This window comes from Lithobates pipiens, unplaced genomic scaffold (genome assembly GCF_037356315.1).
Source record: "Lithobates pipiens isolate NorthernLeopardFrog02 unplaced genomic scaffold, aLitPip1_a1.2 Scaffold_59, whole genome shotgun sequence".
NCBI classification, from domain to species: Eukaryota; Metazoa; Chordata; class Amphibia; order Anura; family Ranidae; genus Lithobates; species Lithobates pipiens.
The window spans coordinates 875,470-890,661 of NW_027507880.1; the positions used below are offsets into that span (position 1 = coordinate 875,470).

General features: G+C 48.7%; 1 protein-coding gene across 1 annotated transcript in view; it reads left to right on the forward strand.

The window, feature by feature from the left end:
• Nucleotides 1–15,192, forward strand: part of LOC143958163 (uncharacterized) — a 56,667-nt gene that overhangs the window by 30,723 nt on the left and 10,752 nt on the right. The window contains exon 6 of the mRNA XM_077467619.1: nt 10,999–11,043. Coding sequence (XP_077323745.1) covers nt 10,999–11,043 — 45 coding nt within the window. The remainder of the gene's footprint in view (nt 1–10,998; nt 11,044–15,192) is intronic.

Sequence of the window (15,192 nt, forward strand, 5' to 3'; positions counted from 1 at the left end):
TGAGTGCGTTACAGTCTGCTGTTCTGTAAGGACCGCTATCGGTCCACAATACATAGGGTTGCCGTGCACTACTGCTGACCGCTGCCCTATACTGCAGCAGTCCTTCATTGGTATAGGGACTGACGTACAGTCTGCTAATCACTAACACACAACCTGCTTGTTCCACAAAAGTTCTTATAAGGACTGGTAACTTGGTATAGGGTGCTACGGTACATAGGCCTGAGTGCGTTACAGTCTGCTGTTCTGTAAGGACCGCTATCGGTCCACAATACATAGGGTTGCCGTGCACTACTGCTGACCGCTGCCCTATACTGCAGCAGTCCTTCATTGGTATAGGGACTGACGTACAGTCTGCTAATCACTAACACACAACCTGCTTGGTCCACAAAAGTTCTTATAAGGACTGGTAACTTGGTATAGGGTGCTACGGTACATAGGCCTGAGTGCGTTACAGTCTGCTGTTCTGTAAGGACCGCTATCGGTCCACAATACATAGGGTTGCCGTGCACTACTGCTGACCGCTGCCCTATACTGCAGCAGTCCTTCAGCGGTATAGGGACTGACGCACAGTCTGCTAAACACTAACACACAACCTGCTTGGTCCACAAAAGTTTTTATAAGGACTGGTAACTTGGTATAGGGTGCTACGGTACATAGGCCTGAGTGCGTTACAGTCTGCTGTTCTGTAAGGACCGCTATCGGTCCACAATACATAGGGTTGCCGTGCACTACTGCTGACCGCTGCCCTATACTGCAGCAGTCCTTCATTGGTATAGGGACTGACGTACAGTCTGCTAATCACTAACACACAACCTGCTTGGTCCACAAAAGTTCTTATAAGGACTGGTAACTTGGTATAGGGTGCTACGGTACATAGGCCTGAGTGCAGTACAGTCTGCTGTTCTGTAAGGACCGCTATCGGTCCACAATACATAGGGTTGCCGTGCACTACTGCTGACCGCTGCCCTATACTGCAGCAGTCCTTCAGCGGTATAGGGACTGACGCACAGTCTGCTAAACACTAACACACAACCTGCTTGGTCCACAAAAGTTTTTATAAGGACTGGTAACTTGGTATAGGGTGCTACGGTACATAGGCCTGAGTGCAGTACAGTCTGCTGTTCTGTAAGGACCGCTATCGGTCCACAATACATAGGGTTGCCGTGCACTACTGCTGACCGCTGCCCTATACTGCAGCAGTCCTTCATTGGTATAGGGACTGACGTACAGTCTGCTAATCACTAACACACAACCTGCTTGTTCCACAAAAGTTCTTATAAGGACTGGTAACTTGGTATAGGGTGCTACGGTACATAGGCTTGAGTGCGGTACAGTCTGCTGTTCTGTAAGGACCGCTATCGGTCCACAATAGATAGGGTTGACGTGCACCACTGCTGACCGCTGCCCTATACTGCAGCAGTCCTTCAGCGGTATAGGGACTGACGCACAGTCTGCTAAACACTAACACACAACCTGCTTGGTCCACAAAAGTTTTTATAAGGACTGGTAACTTGGTATAGGGTGCTACGGTACATAGGCCTGAGTGCGTTACAGTCTGCTGTTCTGTAAGGACCGCTATCGGTCCACAATACATAGGGTTGCCGTGCACTACTGCTGACCGCTGCCCTATACTGCAGCAGTCCTTCATTGGTATAGGGACTGACGTACAGTCTGCTAATCACTAACACACAACCTGCTTGGTCCACAAAAGTTCTTATAAGGACTGGTAACTTGGTATAGGGTGCTACGGTACATAGGCCTGAGTGCGTTACAGTCTGCTGTTCTGTAAGGACCGCTATCGGTCCACAATACATAGGGTTGCCGTGCACTACTGCTGACCGCTGCCCTATACTGCAGCAGTCCTTCAGCGGTATAGGGACTGACGCACAGTCTGCTAAACACTAACACACAACCTGCTTGGTCCACAAAAGTTCTTATAAGGACTGGTAACTTGGTATAGGGTGCTACGGTACATAGGCTTGAGTGCGGTACAGTCTGCTGTTCTGTAAGGACCGCTATCGGTCCACAATAGATAGGGTTGACGTGCACCACTGCTGACCGCTGCCCTATACTGCAGCAGTCCTTCAGCGGTATAGGGACTGACGTACAGTCTGCTAAACACTAATACACAACCTGCTTGGTCCACAAAAGTTCTTATAAGGACTGGTAACTTGGTATAGGGTGCTACGGTACATAGGCTTGAGTGCGGTACAGTCTGCTGTTCTGTAAGGACCGCTATAGGTCCACAATAGATAGGGTTGACGTGCACCACTGCTGACCGCTCACCTATACTGCAGCAGTCCTTCAGCGGTATAGGGACTAAGAGTTTTGTCACAGGGTCATTTAAAAAATGACATGCAGAGGAAGAGGCAGGCCCTTCCGCAGGGGTGGTAGGGGTAGGGCAGGAGCAACAGGCTTGAGCCAAAGTGGGAAGTTGCAGAAGGTGCGTTCAATTACTTTAAAGGATGCACCAGACTTGGTTGAGTGGCTCGCTCAGCCTTACTCTTCTGCACCCTCCTCATCCTCTCGATCTGCACCCTCTTCTTCACTCTCTGCTATGTGCACCCCCAAAGACACTACCACCAACAACACGACCACCACCACCACCACCACATACCTTCCGCTTGAGTCACTGGAATTATTTTCCGATCCATATCAAGAGGACATTTCTGATGCGCAGCCACTCTTGGTATTGGATCAGGAAGAGGAGGTAGCAACAAGCGCTACTCAGCAGTCTGACGCCAGTACCCAGATCAGCCCAAGGAGGAGGTTGGTCCCCGGTGTTGCTGCCTACTCTACTTATAGCGGTGGGGAAGGTGACGTTGATGATGACGTGTCTAGTGATGTCACGTGGGTGCCCACAAGAGAGGAAGAGGAGGGGAGTTCAGAGGGAGATATGGACCAGCAGATAGGGAGGAGAAGCAGCAATGACTTACATTGCACAGCAGGGACAAAGCAGACTGCAAATGTATCAGGAGCGAGTCATCGACCATGTACGGTCACATCTGGCGCTCCCAGGACACCGGCACATGGCTCCGCAGTGTGGGCTTTTTTTAACGTGTCCGCTGCTGACAATAGCGTTGCCATCTGCAATCTTTGCAGTCAACGCGTTAGTCGCGGTAAGCCCAATACTCACCTAGGGACGACCGCCTTAAGAAGGCACATGAGCAGCCATCACCGAGCCCAGTGGGAGCAACGGAACACACAAAGCCACACTGCAGGCTCTCACCGTCCAGCCTCGTCTTCTACTTCTCCTTCTCCTCTCTCCTCACAATTGTCCTCCACTCCACCTTCCATCACGCCAAGCTCACATTTTTCTGCAAAAAGGCAGGCTTCCGTGGGCCTAATGTTTGAGCGTAAAAAAATGATGACGCCGGATAACCCTCTTGCCCAACGGTTGGCGGCTGGCTTGTCAGAACTCATAGCCCGCCAACTACTGCCATATAAACTGGTGGACTCGGAGGCCTTTCGCAAATTTGTGGCCATTGGAACACCACAATGGAAGGTCCCAGGAAGGAAGTATTTCTCAGAGAAGGGCATCCCAGAGCTATATGGCCATGTTCAGCGGCAAGTGAATGTATCTCTGGCACACAGTGTCGGTGCCAAGATACATCTGACCACAGACACGTGGTCTAGCAAACACGGGCAGGGAAGGTATATCAGTTTTACTGCCCACTGGGTGAACCTTCTGACGGCCGTCAAGCATGTAACCCGTGGCACCCGTGTAGATTTGGTTTTACCGCCACGGATTGCATGCAGGCCTGACTCTTCTTCTCCTCCTCCTACTCCATCCTCCTCCCTCTCCTCCTCAGCTGCCTCCTCCTTTTCCGCTGCTAGCGTCTCTTCCACTGCACCGCCCAAGCTCCCCAGAACCTATTCCACATGCCAGGTGAGACGTTGCCATGCCGTGCTGCGTCTGTTGTGCCTGGAAGCAAAGAGCCACACTGGCCCGGCACTCCTTTCAGCTTTGCGTTCACAGGCAGATGAGTGGCTAACACCGCTCAATTTGACAGTTGGTAAAGTGGTGTGTGACAACGGTGCCAATCTGCTTAGCGCATTGAAACAGGGCAAAATCACGCACGTGCCGTGCATGGCACACGTCTTAAACTTGGTCGTGCAGCGATTCCTTGTCAAATACCCTGGGGTCCAGGACATCTTGCGGCAGGCAAGGAAAATCTCGGCCCATTTCAGAAGATCTTACACGGCCATGGCTCGCCTTGCTGACATTCAGCGGCGACACCATCTGCCGGTCAGACGTCTTATTTGCGATTGCCCGACGCGATGGAACTCAACCTTCTATATGCTTGATAGGCTGCTCCAGCAGAAACGTGCAGTTAACGTCTACCTGTATGAACTCTGCGAAAGAAACGGTTCTGGGGAGCTGGGTTTTTTTTCACCGCGCCAGTGGCTGCTCATGCGCGACACATGCAGACTTCTGCGGCCATTTGAGGAGATCACCAAACTGGTCAGTCGCAGCCATGGCGCCATCAGTGACATGGTACCTTATGCCTTCTTTCTGGAGCGTGCATTGCGTCGTGTCATTGATCAGGCTGTGGAGGAGCAGGAGCGGGAAGATGAGGAAGTCGCAATGCTGGATGAATTCCCAGGGGGGGCTACTCTATCTGAGACAAGTCAACAACAGGAGTCTGATGAGGAGTCAGAGGAGGATGGTGCCGGGGCGGATGAGCAGGAGCAAGAAGAGCATGCTTTAAACCTTTCTGGGATCCCTGTTGTGCGAGGATGGGGAGAGGAGAATGAAGAGGACGACATTATCCTGGATGATGAGCAGGAGCCAGGCCACCACACCGCTTCCACTTTAGTGCAAATGGGGGCCTTCATGCTCCAGTGTTTTAATAGGGACCCCCGTATAAAAAGCATGAGGGTCAAGGACCAGTACTGGGTGGCAACGTACTTAGACCCCCGGTACAAACACAAAATGGCGGAAATGTTACCGCCGTCGCAGAGGGCTGTCAGAATGCAGCACTTCCAGGCCTTGCTTCGAGAAATGCTGCATTCTGCTTTTGCGTGCGCTGGCAGAGGAGCAATTCCCACTCCCAGAGAAGGATTTGCGGGTACCAATCCAACAGCGCCTGCAAGAAGAGGCCGGTTTGAAGATGTGTTGGTGACTTCGGATATGAGGTCATTCTTTCAGCCGACCCATCGACAGGTGTCATCCGGATCCAGCATCAGGGAACGCCTAGACCGTCAGGTGTCCGACTACATTGGGTTAACGGCCGATGTGGACGCTCTGAGGAGTGATGAACCCCTAGACTACTGGGTGGGCAGGCTTGACCTCTGGCCAGAGCTTGCCCAATTTGCAATCGAACTGTTGGCTTGCCCCTCATCCAGTGTCCTGTCCGAAAGGACGTTCAGCGCAGCAGGGGGGATTGTGACCGATAAGCGTACTCGCCTAGCTCACCACAGTGTTAACTACCTCACATTTCTAAAAATGAATGAGGCATGGATCTCGGAGGAATTCAACACATGTGATCAGTAGACCATGTATATGTCTATAAACAATTTTTGGAATCAAGCACACAGACCTTCTTAATTCATTTGGCTCACTTCCCTGACCCAAAAAAGCACACCGTACTATATGCCCCTACCCTCCTCTTTGAAGAGGTTGAGCGGTGTCATATTTCTACTGGGGCTGCTTATTATGAGGGGTTCCCACCATCCCTGTGCTGTGCTGACTTCCTCCTGGGTGTTCTTATTATGAGGGGCTCCCACCATCCCTGTGCTGTGCTGACTTCCTCCTGGGGGTTCTTATTATGAGGGGATCACACCATCCCTGTGCTGTGCTGACTTCCTCCTGGGGCTGCTTACGGTGCTGCTGTCAGCGCTGTATGTCACGGAGCTGCTGTCAGCGCTGTATGTCACGGAGCTGCTGTCAGCGCTGTATGTCACGGAGCTGCTGTCAGCGCTGTATGTCACGGAGCTGCTGTCAGCGCTGTATGTCACGGAGCTGCTGTCAGCGCTGTATGTCACGGAGCTGCTGTCAGCGCTGTATGTCACGGAGCTGCTGTCAGCGCTGTATGTCACGGAGCTGCTGTCAGCGCTGTATGTCACGGAGCTGCTGTCAGCGCTGTATGTCACGGTGCTGCTGTCAGCGCTGTATGTCACGGAGCTGCTGTCAGCGCTGTATGTCACGGAGCTGCTGTCAGTGCTGTATGTCACGGAGCTGCTGTCAGCGCTGTATGTCACGGAGCTGCTGTCAGCGCTGTATGTCACGGAGCTGCTGTCAGCGCTGTATGTCACGGTGCTGCTGTCAGCGCTGTATGTCACGGAGCTGCTGTCAGCGCTGTATGTCACGGAGCTGCTGTCAGCGCTGTATGTCACGGAGCTGCTGTCAGCGCTGTATGTCACGGAGCTGCTGTCAGCGCTGTATGTCACGGTGCTGATGTCAGTGCTCTGTATTACGGTGCTGCTGTCAGTGCTCTGTATCTCCTGCACCCTCTTGTTTGCCTACCCTGGTCCCTGACCTTCCCTCTCCTCCATTGCCTTCATTAGCTCCATAGTCCTGAATTGTCAGAACAATTTCCCAAATAAAAAAAAAATGCTTGTAGTTATCGATCCCAAATTCACCTCATACATGTATTATGCTATTGTCCAGGTGGTGGGACTACGTGCTACCCCCTAATAATTACCCCGTGGCCGCAAATTCGACCTAAAGGTTTGCGAAATTCGCCTCCCATTGAAGTCAATGGAGCCCGCGGCGAACGGTCGTTTTCGCGAACGTTTGTGTCCGTTCGCGTTTCGCGTTCGCGAAACGTCCCGTCGGAAGTTCGTCCATCACTATCTGAGACAAGTCAACAACAGGAGTCTGATGAGGAGTCAGAGGAGGATGGTGCCGGGGCGGATGAGCAGGAGCAAGAAGAGCATGCTTTAAACCTTTCTGGGATCCCTGTTGTGCGAGGATGGGGAGAGGAGAATGAAGAGGACGACATTATCCTGGATGATGAGCAGGAGCCAGGCCACCACACCGCTTCCACTTTAGTGCAAATGGGGGCCTTCATGCTCCAGTGTTTTAATAGGGACCCCCGTATAAAAAGCATGAGGGTCAAGGACCAGTACTGGGTGGCAACGTACTTAGACCCCCGGTACAAACACAAAATGGCGGAAATGTTACCGCTGTCGCAGAGGGCTGTCAGAATGCAGCACTTCCAGGCCTTGCTTCGAGAAATGCTGCATTCTGCTTTTGCGTGCGCTGGCAGAGGAGCAATTCCCACTCCCAGAGAAGGATTTGCGGGTACCAATCCAACAGCGCCTGCAAGAAGAGGCCGGTTTGAAGATGTGTTGGTGACTTCGGATATGAGGTCATTCTTTCAGCCGACCCATCGACAGGTGTCATCCGGATCCAGCATCAGGGAACGCCTAGACCGTCAGGTGTCCGACTACATTGGGTTAACGGCCGATGTGGACGCTCTGAGGAGTGATGAACCCCTAGACTACTGGGTGGGCAGGCTTGACCTCTGGCCAGAGCTTGCCCAATTTGCAATCGAACTGTTGGCTTGCCCCTCATCCAGTGTCCTGTCCGAAAGGACGTTCAGCGCAGCAGGGGGGATTGTGACCGATAAGCGTACTCGCCTAGCTCACCACAGTGTTAACTACCTCACATTTCTAAAAATGAATGAGGCATGGATCTCGGAGGAATTCAACACATGTGACCAGTAGACCATGTATATGTCTATAAACTATTTTTTTAATCAAGCACACAGACCTTCTTAATTCATTTGGCTCACTTCCTTGACCCAAAAAAGCACACCGTACTATATGCCCCTACCCTCCTCTTTGAAGAGGTTGAGCGGTGTCATATTTCTACTGGGGCTGCTTATGATATCCCTGTGCTGTGCTGACTTCCTCCTGGGGGTTCTTATTATGAAGGGATCACACTATCCCTGTGCTGTGCTGACTTCCTCCTGGGGGTTCTTATTATGAGGGGATCACACCATCCCTGTGCTGTGCTGACTTCCTCCTGGGGCTGCTTACGGTGCTGCTGTCAGTGCTGTATGTCACGGTGCTGCTGTCAGCGCTGTATGTCACGGTGCTGCTGTCAGCGCTGTATGTCACGGTGCTGCTGTCAGCGCTGTATGTCACGGTGCTGCTGTCAGCGCTGTATGTCACGGTGCTGCTGTCAGCGCTGTATGTCACGGTGCTGCTGTCAGCGCTGTATGTCACGGTGCTGCTGTCAGCGCTGTATGTCACGGTGCTGCTGTCAGCGCTGTATGTCACGGTGCTGCTGTCAGCGCTGTATGTCACGGTGCTGCTGTCAGCGCTGTATGTCACGGTGCTGCTGTCAGCGCTGTATGTCACGGTGCTGCTGTCAGCGCTGTATGTCACGGTGCTGCTGTCAGCGCTGTATGTCACGGTGCTGCTGTCAGCGCTGTATGTCACGGTGCTGCTGTCAGTGCTCTGTATGTCACGGTGCTGCTGTCAGTGCTCTGTATTACGGTGCATGTGTCATTCCGGTATGTCACGCTGCTGGTGATCATCTCCTGCACCCTCTTCTTTGCCTACCCTGGTCCCTGACCTTCCCTCTCCTCCATTGCCTTCATTAGCTCCATAGTCCTGAATTGTTAGAACAATTTCCCAAATAAAATAAAAATGCTTGTAGTTATCGATCCCAAATTCACCTCATACATGTATTATGTCATTGTCCAGATGGTGGGACTACGTTTTACCCCCTAATAATTACCACGTGGCCGCAAATTCGACATGAAGGTTTGCAAAGTTCGCCTCCCATTGAAGTCAATGGGGCCCGCGGCGAACGGTCGGTTTCGCGAACGTTTGGGTCCGTTCGCATTTCGCGTTCGCGAAACGTCCCGTCGGAAGTTCGTCCATCACTATCAGAGACAAAGTTCAGAGTCAGTATATTTTGGACAGGATATTTTTCTTTTAATTAGCATCAGTGTCAGTTAGTGTCGGGTGTGTTTTAAAGTGGAAGTAAACCCTTCTATCATTTTCAGTCAAGGAAGCTGCCACCTTGGCCTCTAATGATTCTTCAACTGCCATAATGCCGCACGTGTGATCAGATATGAAACCAGCCATTGGATGGTTTGAAAGTTTGGTTGAGAGCATGACCAATGTGAAAGTTAGCATTTCCGGCATGCGGTAAGTGTTTTATGAAACTGGGTTTACTCCCGCTTTAAGTAGAACAAAAAAAAAGAAGCAAGATGCGCACTATTGCTTCTAGGTGTACTACAGCTACAAACAACAAATAACATACACATACAGTATGTAGTATCGCTGTGATCATCAGGAGCAGGAGAATTTATTTTGGGTTGTTCTTTGGTGGTAGCTTATGGTAGTAACAAGAAATATACAACTACATTTTGTTAGTTTAATTATTTTTTTTGTCACTATTTTGGGCCAGATTGACTTTGATAATAAAAAAAAAAATCAGAAGATGTCCATAACCATTTACCACTAAATGAAAGCTCAAATTGCCCTGAAAAAAACAAGGTATAATCCACCTGGATGAAGTAGTTGTGATGACAGGTCCGGTTTTACTAACACATGTCAAAACTGCAAAATTGGGATTTAGGCATTTCGATTTATTTTACCCTTAGGTATGAAGAGTTTAAAGCATGTCTGTGTCATTTGATACCATGCCCAGATAGGAATGTAACAGTGTTTGCACTGCTATTACATAACAGATATGAGCGACAGTAAAAAAAAAATAAAAAAAATGAAGATGAAAAAAATAGTAGAGTATTGTTCAAATAAAACAAGTGCTCCCAGCCATTTGTGCAAAGCTAACTACACCCACTCAAAAGATCCAAGGGGTGCATTGTAGGTGTGCTGGAGTGTTTTTATTATGTCCAGTGGGTACAACATTTATGCCCACAATCCTGAGTCTGTCTATATTTCTATAGGACAATGCTCCACAACCAGAAAACCACCATAACCTTTATTAGGATGAACTTATGATTTGTTCAAAATAAAACTTGATACACTGTATATCTGGTGTAAAGTATATTTCTCCTAGGAGGTCTAATTAGTCCTACTAGCCTTCTAGCATAGCAGCGTTTGATGTCTGAGTGATATCTTCTTTTATCTTAATGTAACATTACAGAAAGAAATATAGAAAAGTTATGAAGTTGAATGCTCTCGATCAGTATTCTGCCTTGTTTACAATGTTCCAACGCTCTGCCGTTTTCAGGAATGGTCGTTGGTGGCCGGCAGACATAGGGTCCGCCGGCCCCCGGATTGGCTCCCCCCACTGTCCAATCAGTCTCCAGCTGTACGTGCACACCCCTAGAGGCTATTGCAGAAAATTTGCCACAGTAAATGTATGTTATGCGGTCGGCAAGTGGTTAAAATCACCAAGGAAATGCCAACTTGTTTCAGGGGATTTAACAAAATTCAGGTTTGAATGGGCTGTAGAGAATGGAAATGGGATATGGAACAATGTAACTGATATGAGTGTAGCACATTTATTCTTTGCACCTATTGAGCAGATACAGTATTATAACAAAATGCTTTCAATGATATATGTAACAGACAAAAAGCAAGAAAGAGGACAAAAGATGGTCACCAGCATGGCCTGTGGTCTCTCTGTGGCTGATCTTTTCATATTACTGACTTACCAGGCAATGTTCTGCACTGTGTCTCTGTATGGAGGCGGCAATCTTGGAAGAGGCAGAGCTTTGCTTTCTTATGTCGGAGCCTCTTGAAAGGAGTGAGTAGTACAGTGGTGACATCTCCAAATCTCAATCCACATTCTCTGTGACACAGTAAGGGGCAGCAGTGCCTTAGACCTCACACTGCAGATATACAATTATTGGGCTGTAGGTACAGGCGTGCCTAGACACCCTCACACATCCATTAGAGGAAAGTAAACAGACAGACTGTCATCAACACCTTTGTTTAAAATAATAACAGATATTCATAGGCCTAAATTTATGTTGACCTTCTCCTGCACAGATAATATAAAGTTTTAACTGTATGGGTTTTGTTTAATTAACTCTCCCATTAAATATGTTCTATAACTGACAGGACCACCAGGACAAAAAGGGGAAAGAGGAGACAGCGCTGCTCCAGGTAACAGGCTATGTAATTTGTTGCTTACATAATGATATATTACATCAATTTAATTCAGTATTAAAGTTAAACTGTTATACTAGGATCACACCTATCCGGTATGCTTATTTTAGTGCATTTTGTAACGTGCGTTGTTGGATGTCTACATACCTGTAAGAAGTGGTCTGAGTAGCACCTTCCAGTGACTAGAGTTATTAAGACTGGATTCCCCCCCTTTATGGTGCCAAGTGTGCCTTCCCAAACTAGGTGCTTGCTGCATGACCTAAGCACACACTGTACCCCCCGCCTTTCTTTCAATAGTATTACTGCAGTTGCCCATCCTGCCTCTTCCTCTTTCTGGGAAAGACTTTGGTCCAGTAACATCTCCTGGTTCTCTCCTGTAGACACAATATAGCAGCTATTATGCTTCCTGGGTTGCTGTGGACTCCCTCTCTACTGCCGTGGAGATCATGAATAACCCTCTGGAAGCCATATATTTACAAGCATGGCAGAGGAAAAAGGGCAGATGGTCTTGTTAACTCAGGCTCAGCTCTTAGCTCTAATAAGTGTGGTAGTTTATTCTCTCAGGACCCTTGTATTCAATTGTATCTGCTGTTGTGAGGACACCTGATGATAGTCAGACAATACCATGCCCATGGCTTACATCAACCACCAAAGAGGCACCAATAATCATGCCGCCAGGGCAGCCATCAGAAATTTTGGGGGCCCTTACATAGCTTTAGGTCTGGGTCCCCAGTCCTGACCACCAACATTCCCCTGGGGGGGTAATGAGGGGCCGGAGAAGGAGGGGGCAGGGAGAGAGAGGGGCAGGGAGAGAAGGAGGGTCTGATCACAGTGCTCACTTACTTGAATGGTCCCCGGGGCTCTCAGTCAGTGACTTCTCTCAATGTGGCTGTCGGCTCCTTAATCCTCCTGCCCCCAGATCCCCTTTACAGATGCAGTAACACACAGGCAGGGAGAGATGAGTGGGAGACAGGATGGGTGCGAAGCTCAGGCATGCTTTTCTGTAGAAAAGGGATTGCCCAGGAGTTCCCTATGGCTATCCATGATCTTAGGAAGTGGTATATCTCAGAGAAAGGAGTCTATTTTGTTACAAAAATTCTAGCGACAAGAATGTCTAGCTTTATTGCAAAGTACATACACAAGGACCAGGTGGGCTTCATACCGGGGAGACAGGGTCCGGACCAAGTCAGAAGGGCCATAGATATTATCTCTTTGCTACGATCCCATTGGGATAGAGGAACTCTCCAGAAAGGTCTTCTGTTCTCAATTGACCAGCAGAAGACTTTTGACTCTGTTTCCTGGCTCTACCTATTCAAAATTTTGGGATTCAGTCCTAATTTGATGGGAACTATTCACTCTCTATATTCTACCCCAGCGCACAAGTCCAGCCAATGGGTCATTACTCTGACAGCTTTAACACTAGGCACTAGGCAGAAATGCCCCCTATCGTCGCTCATTTTTGCAATAGCTATCAAAACTTTAGTAATAGCTATCAGATCCAATTCAAATATTAAGGGGGTTTCCTGTGGCCCCCAAGAACACAAATGTGCGTTATTCGTGGGTGATATGTTGCTCTTCATATGTCCAAGAGTTAACTCGGCCTCAGAGTCAATGCTTCCAAATCACTCGCTTTAAATATCTTGATCCCCCAAACTTTAGTTAACCAATCAAAACACCACTTTCCCTTTACCTGGGCCTTCGGAATCAATACCATGTTTAGGAAGCACACTCCCTGATAATGTAAACAAACTGTATGTATCTAATTACCCCTCGATGTTCCAGAGACTCCATCTTTTCCACAACCCAAACTTTCAGCCACGGAGGAATAGTCTAGCCTTTAAATGTTGATTAAACAAGGGGTTATTTAGAATAGGTCACTTCTTCACCTGGTCAGGTCCTATCACACTTGTTTCAGCAAACTGAAAAGTTCAGATTTTCCCAGATCAAATTTTTTCTACACACCTTATAATTAGATAAACCTATCCCTCCCAAACCCACTATCTATGAACAATGGTGCTCCAACCTCATGAATCAGAGAGGTGGCATTTTGACCATACAGTACATGCCTTGTTGGCACAAAATTCAAACTCATCCCCTCATGCTCGAGCTTGGGATTCAGAACTGGAACTTCAGCTGGAACCTAAAAAATGGTTTCACTCCTTCCGATGCTCCTACAAAGGTATTTTGAACATCGGACTAATTGAAGCAAATGTCAAGTTGCTCACTAGATGGTACTATGTCCCCACCAGACTAGCAAGGATTTATCTAGATGCTTCCCCCCTGTTTTAGGGGCTGTAATCAGATGGGCTCCATGTACCATATTTGGTGGACATGCGCACGCATCAGAAGTTTCTGGAACAAATTCTTCCATTTAGTAAGGAAGGTTACAGGTATAGCAGTTTCCCAGGACCCCAAAATCACTCTGTTGAATCACAGAATAGACAACACTCCCAAAAACATTAAAACTTTGATTATCTTCATGTTTTTGGGAGCCAAAATTTCTCTGGAGGGGGCTTGGAAGAAGCCCAGGGTCTCGATTCAGGTGACAAAGTGCAAAATCTCCTGGATCATGACCCAAGAACAAATGACAGCAACACTCTTAGCCCTTGTACACACGGTCGGACATTCCAACGGAAAATGTCTGATCGGACCGTGTTATCAGATAATCCGACCGTGTGTGGGCTCCATCGGACTGTTTCCGTCGGAATATCCGACCGACAAGGTTTTAGAGCTTGGCTATAAAATTTTCTGACAACAGGATCTGATCATACTTTGTCCAATCGTTTGTAGAGAATTCCGATCGGACAAAGAACTCTACTGGATGCCTCCCCCTTCTCCTCCTACCCCCCTCCCTATACTGCTACTCTTTCTGCTTTATTCTCACCTCTATTCTTCCTGTCCCACATGGCCCTGTCAAGTTTGGACAATAAGGTAATATAAAATTTTACTACACGTCCATATAGTAATACCTTGATATATTACTGAAGATATCCATGAGAAGAATTGTTATCCCAACACATGCAATAAATGCTCTTCAGGGAGCTAGGGGATGGTGATATATCCCACCCCTGTATTGGTAGAATGGGGGTGAGGGGACGATTTGGGAAGCCTTGTCGCCCCTGTGTGAGCTGTGATCCCTTTGGGGTGGCCTATGGCTCCCGCTGGGGCTGTGTGGGTCTGTGTTTGGCTCCACCCCTTCCCCTGGTTTCCAGCCTGGGGTGTTGGTAGGTGGCAAAAAGACCAGGGGCTTCAGCCCGAAGTCCAAGGCCGACACGGGGGGCATTAGTGATGCAGGTTTTTTTGGCTGGGTGGTGGGGTTGTGTAGTGGGTGTAAGCTCACTTGCTGGTTGCTGGCTGGCTTACCAGTGCCTATCAATTCTGACCACTAAACTCACCTGCCTGACACACTGACCACTACAATGACCTGCCTACCTGACATACATACATTGACCTACCTACCTGACATAAATACATTGACGGTAGTGACATACATACACTGACCTACATGACATACATACACTGATGGTAGTGACATACACTGACCTACCTGACATACACACACTTACGGTAGTGACATACATACATTGTTCTACCTGACATACATACACTGACCTACCTACCTGACATACACACACACTGACAGTAGTGACATACATACTCTGACCTACCTGACATACACTGACGGTAGTGACATACACTGACCTAACTGAAATACATACACTGACCTACCTGACATACATACAGTGACTTACCTGACATACACACACTAACGGTAGTGACATTCACTGATATACCTGGCCAGGAGACAGATTTTATGTGTCCTACAGCAGCTCAGCTCAGCTGTGATGTGTGGTACGCCCGTCATTATCACAGCAGGCAGTCAGAGGAGGAGAGGAGAGCCGCCCCCACCCAAGCGCCAAGCCGGGATGTCATAGTGATGTGGCGCGACGGCCGCATTGTAATTCCCACCTTCTGGAGCCTGCAGATCCTATGATGGACCTCACATGTCACGCGGTCCTGGCTTTGGACCAGTGGGACGTCCATCAAAGGCGCTGCAGGCTCCAGAAGGTGGGACCTGCTATGTCACTTGGCCACACTCGGGATCAGATTGGACCCAGGGCTTTTCGGGGACCCATTTGGGACTAA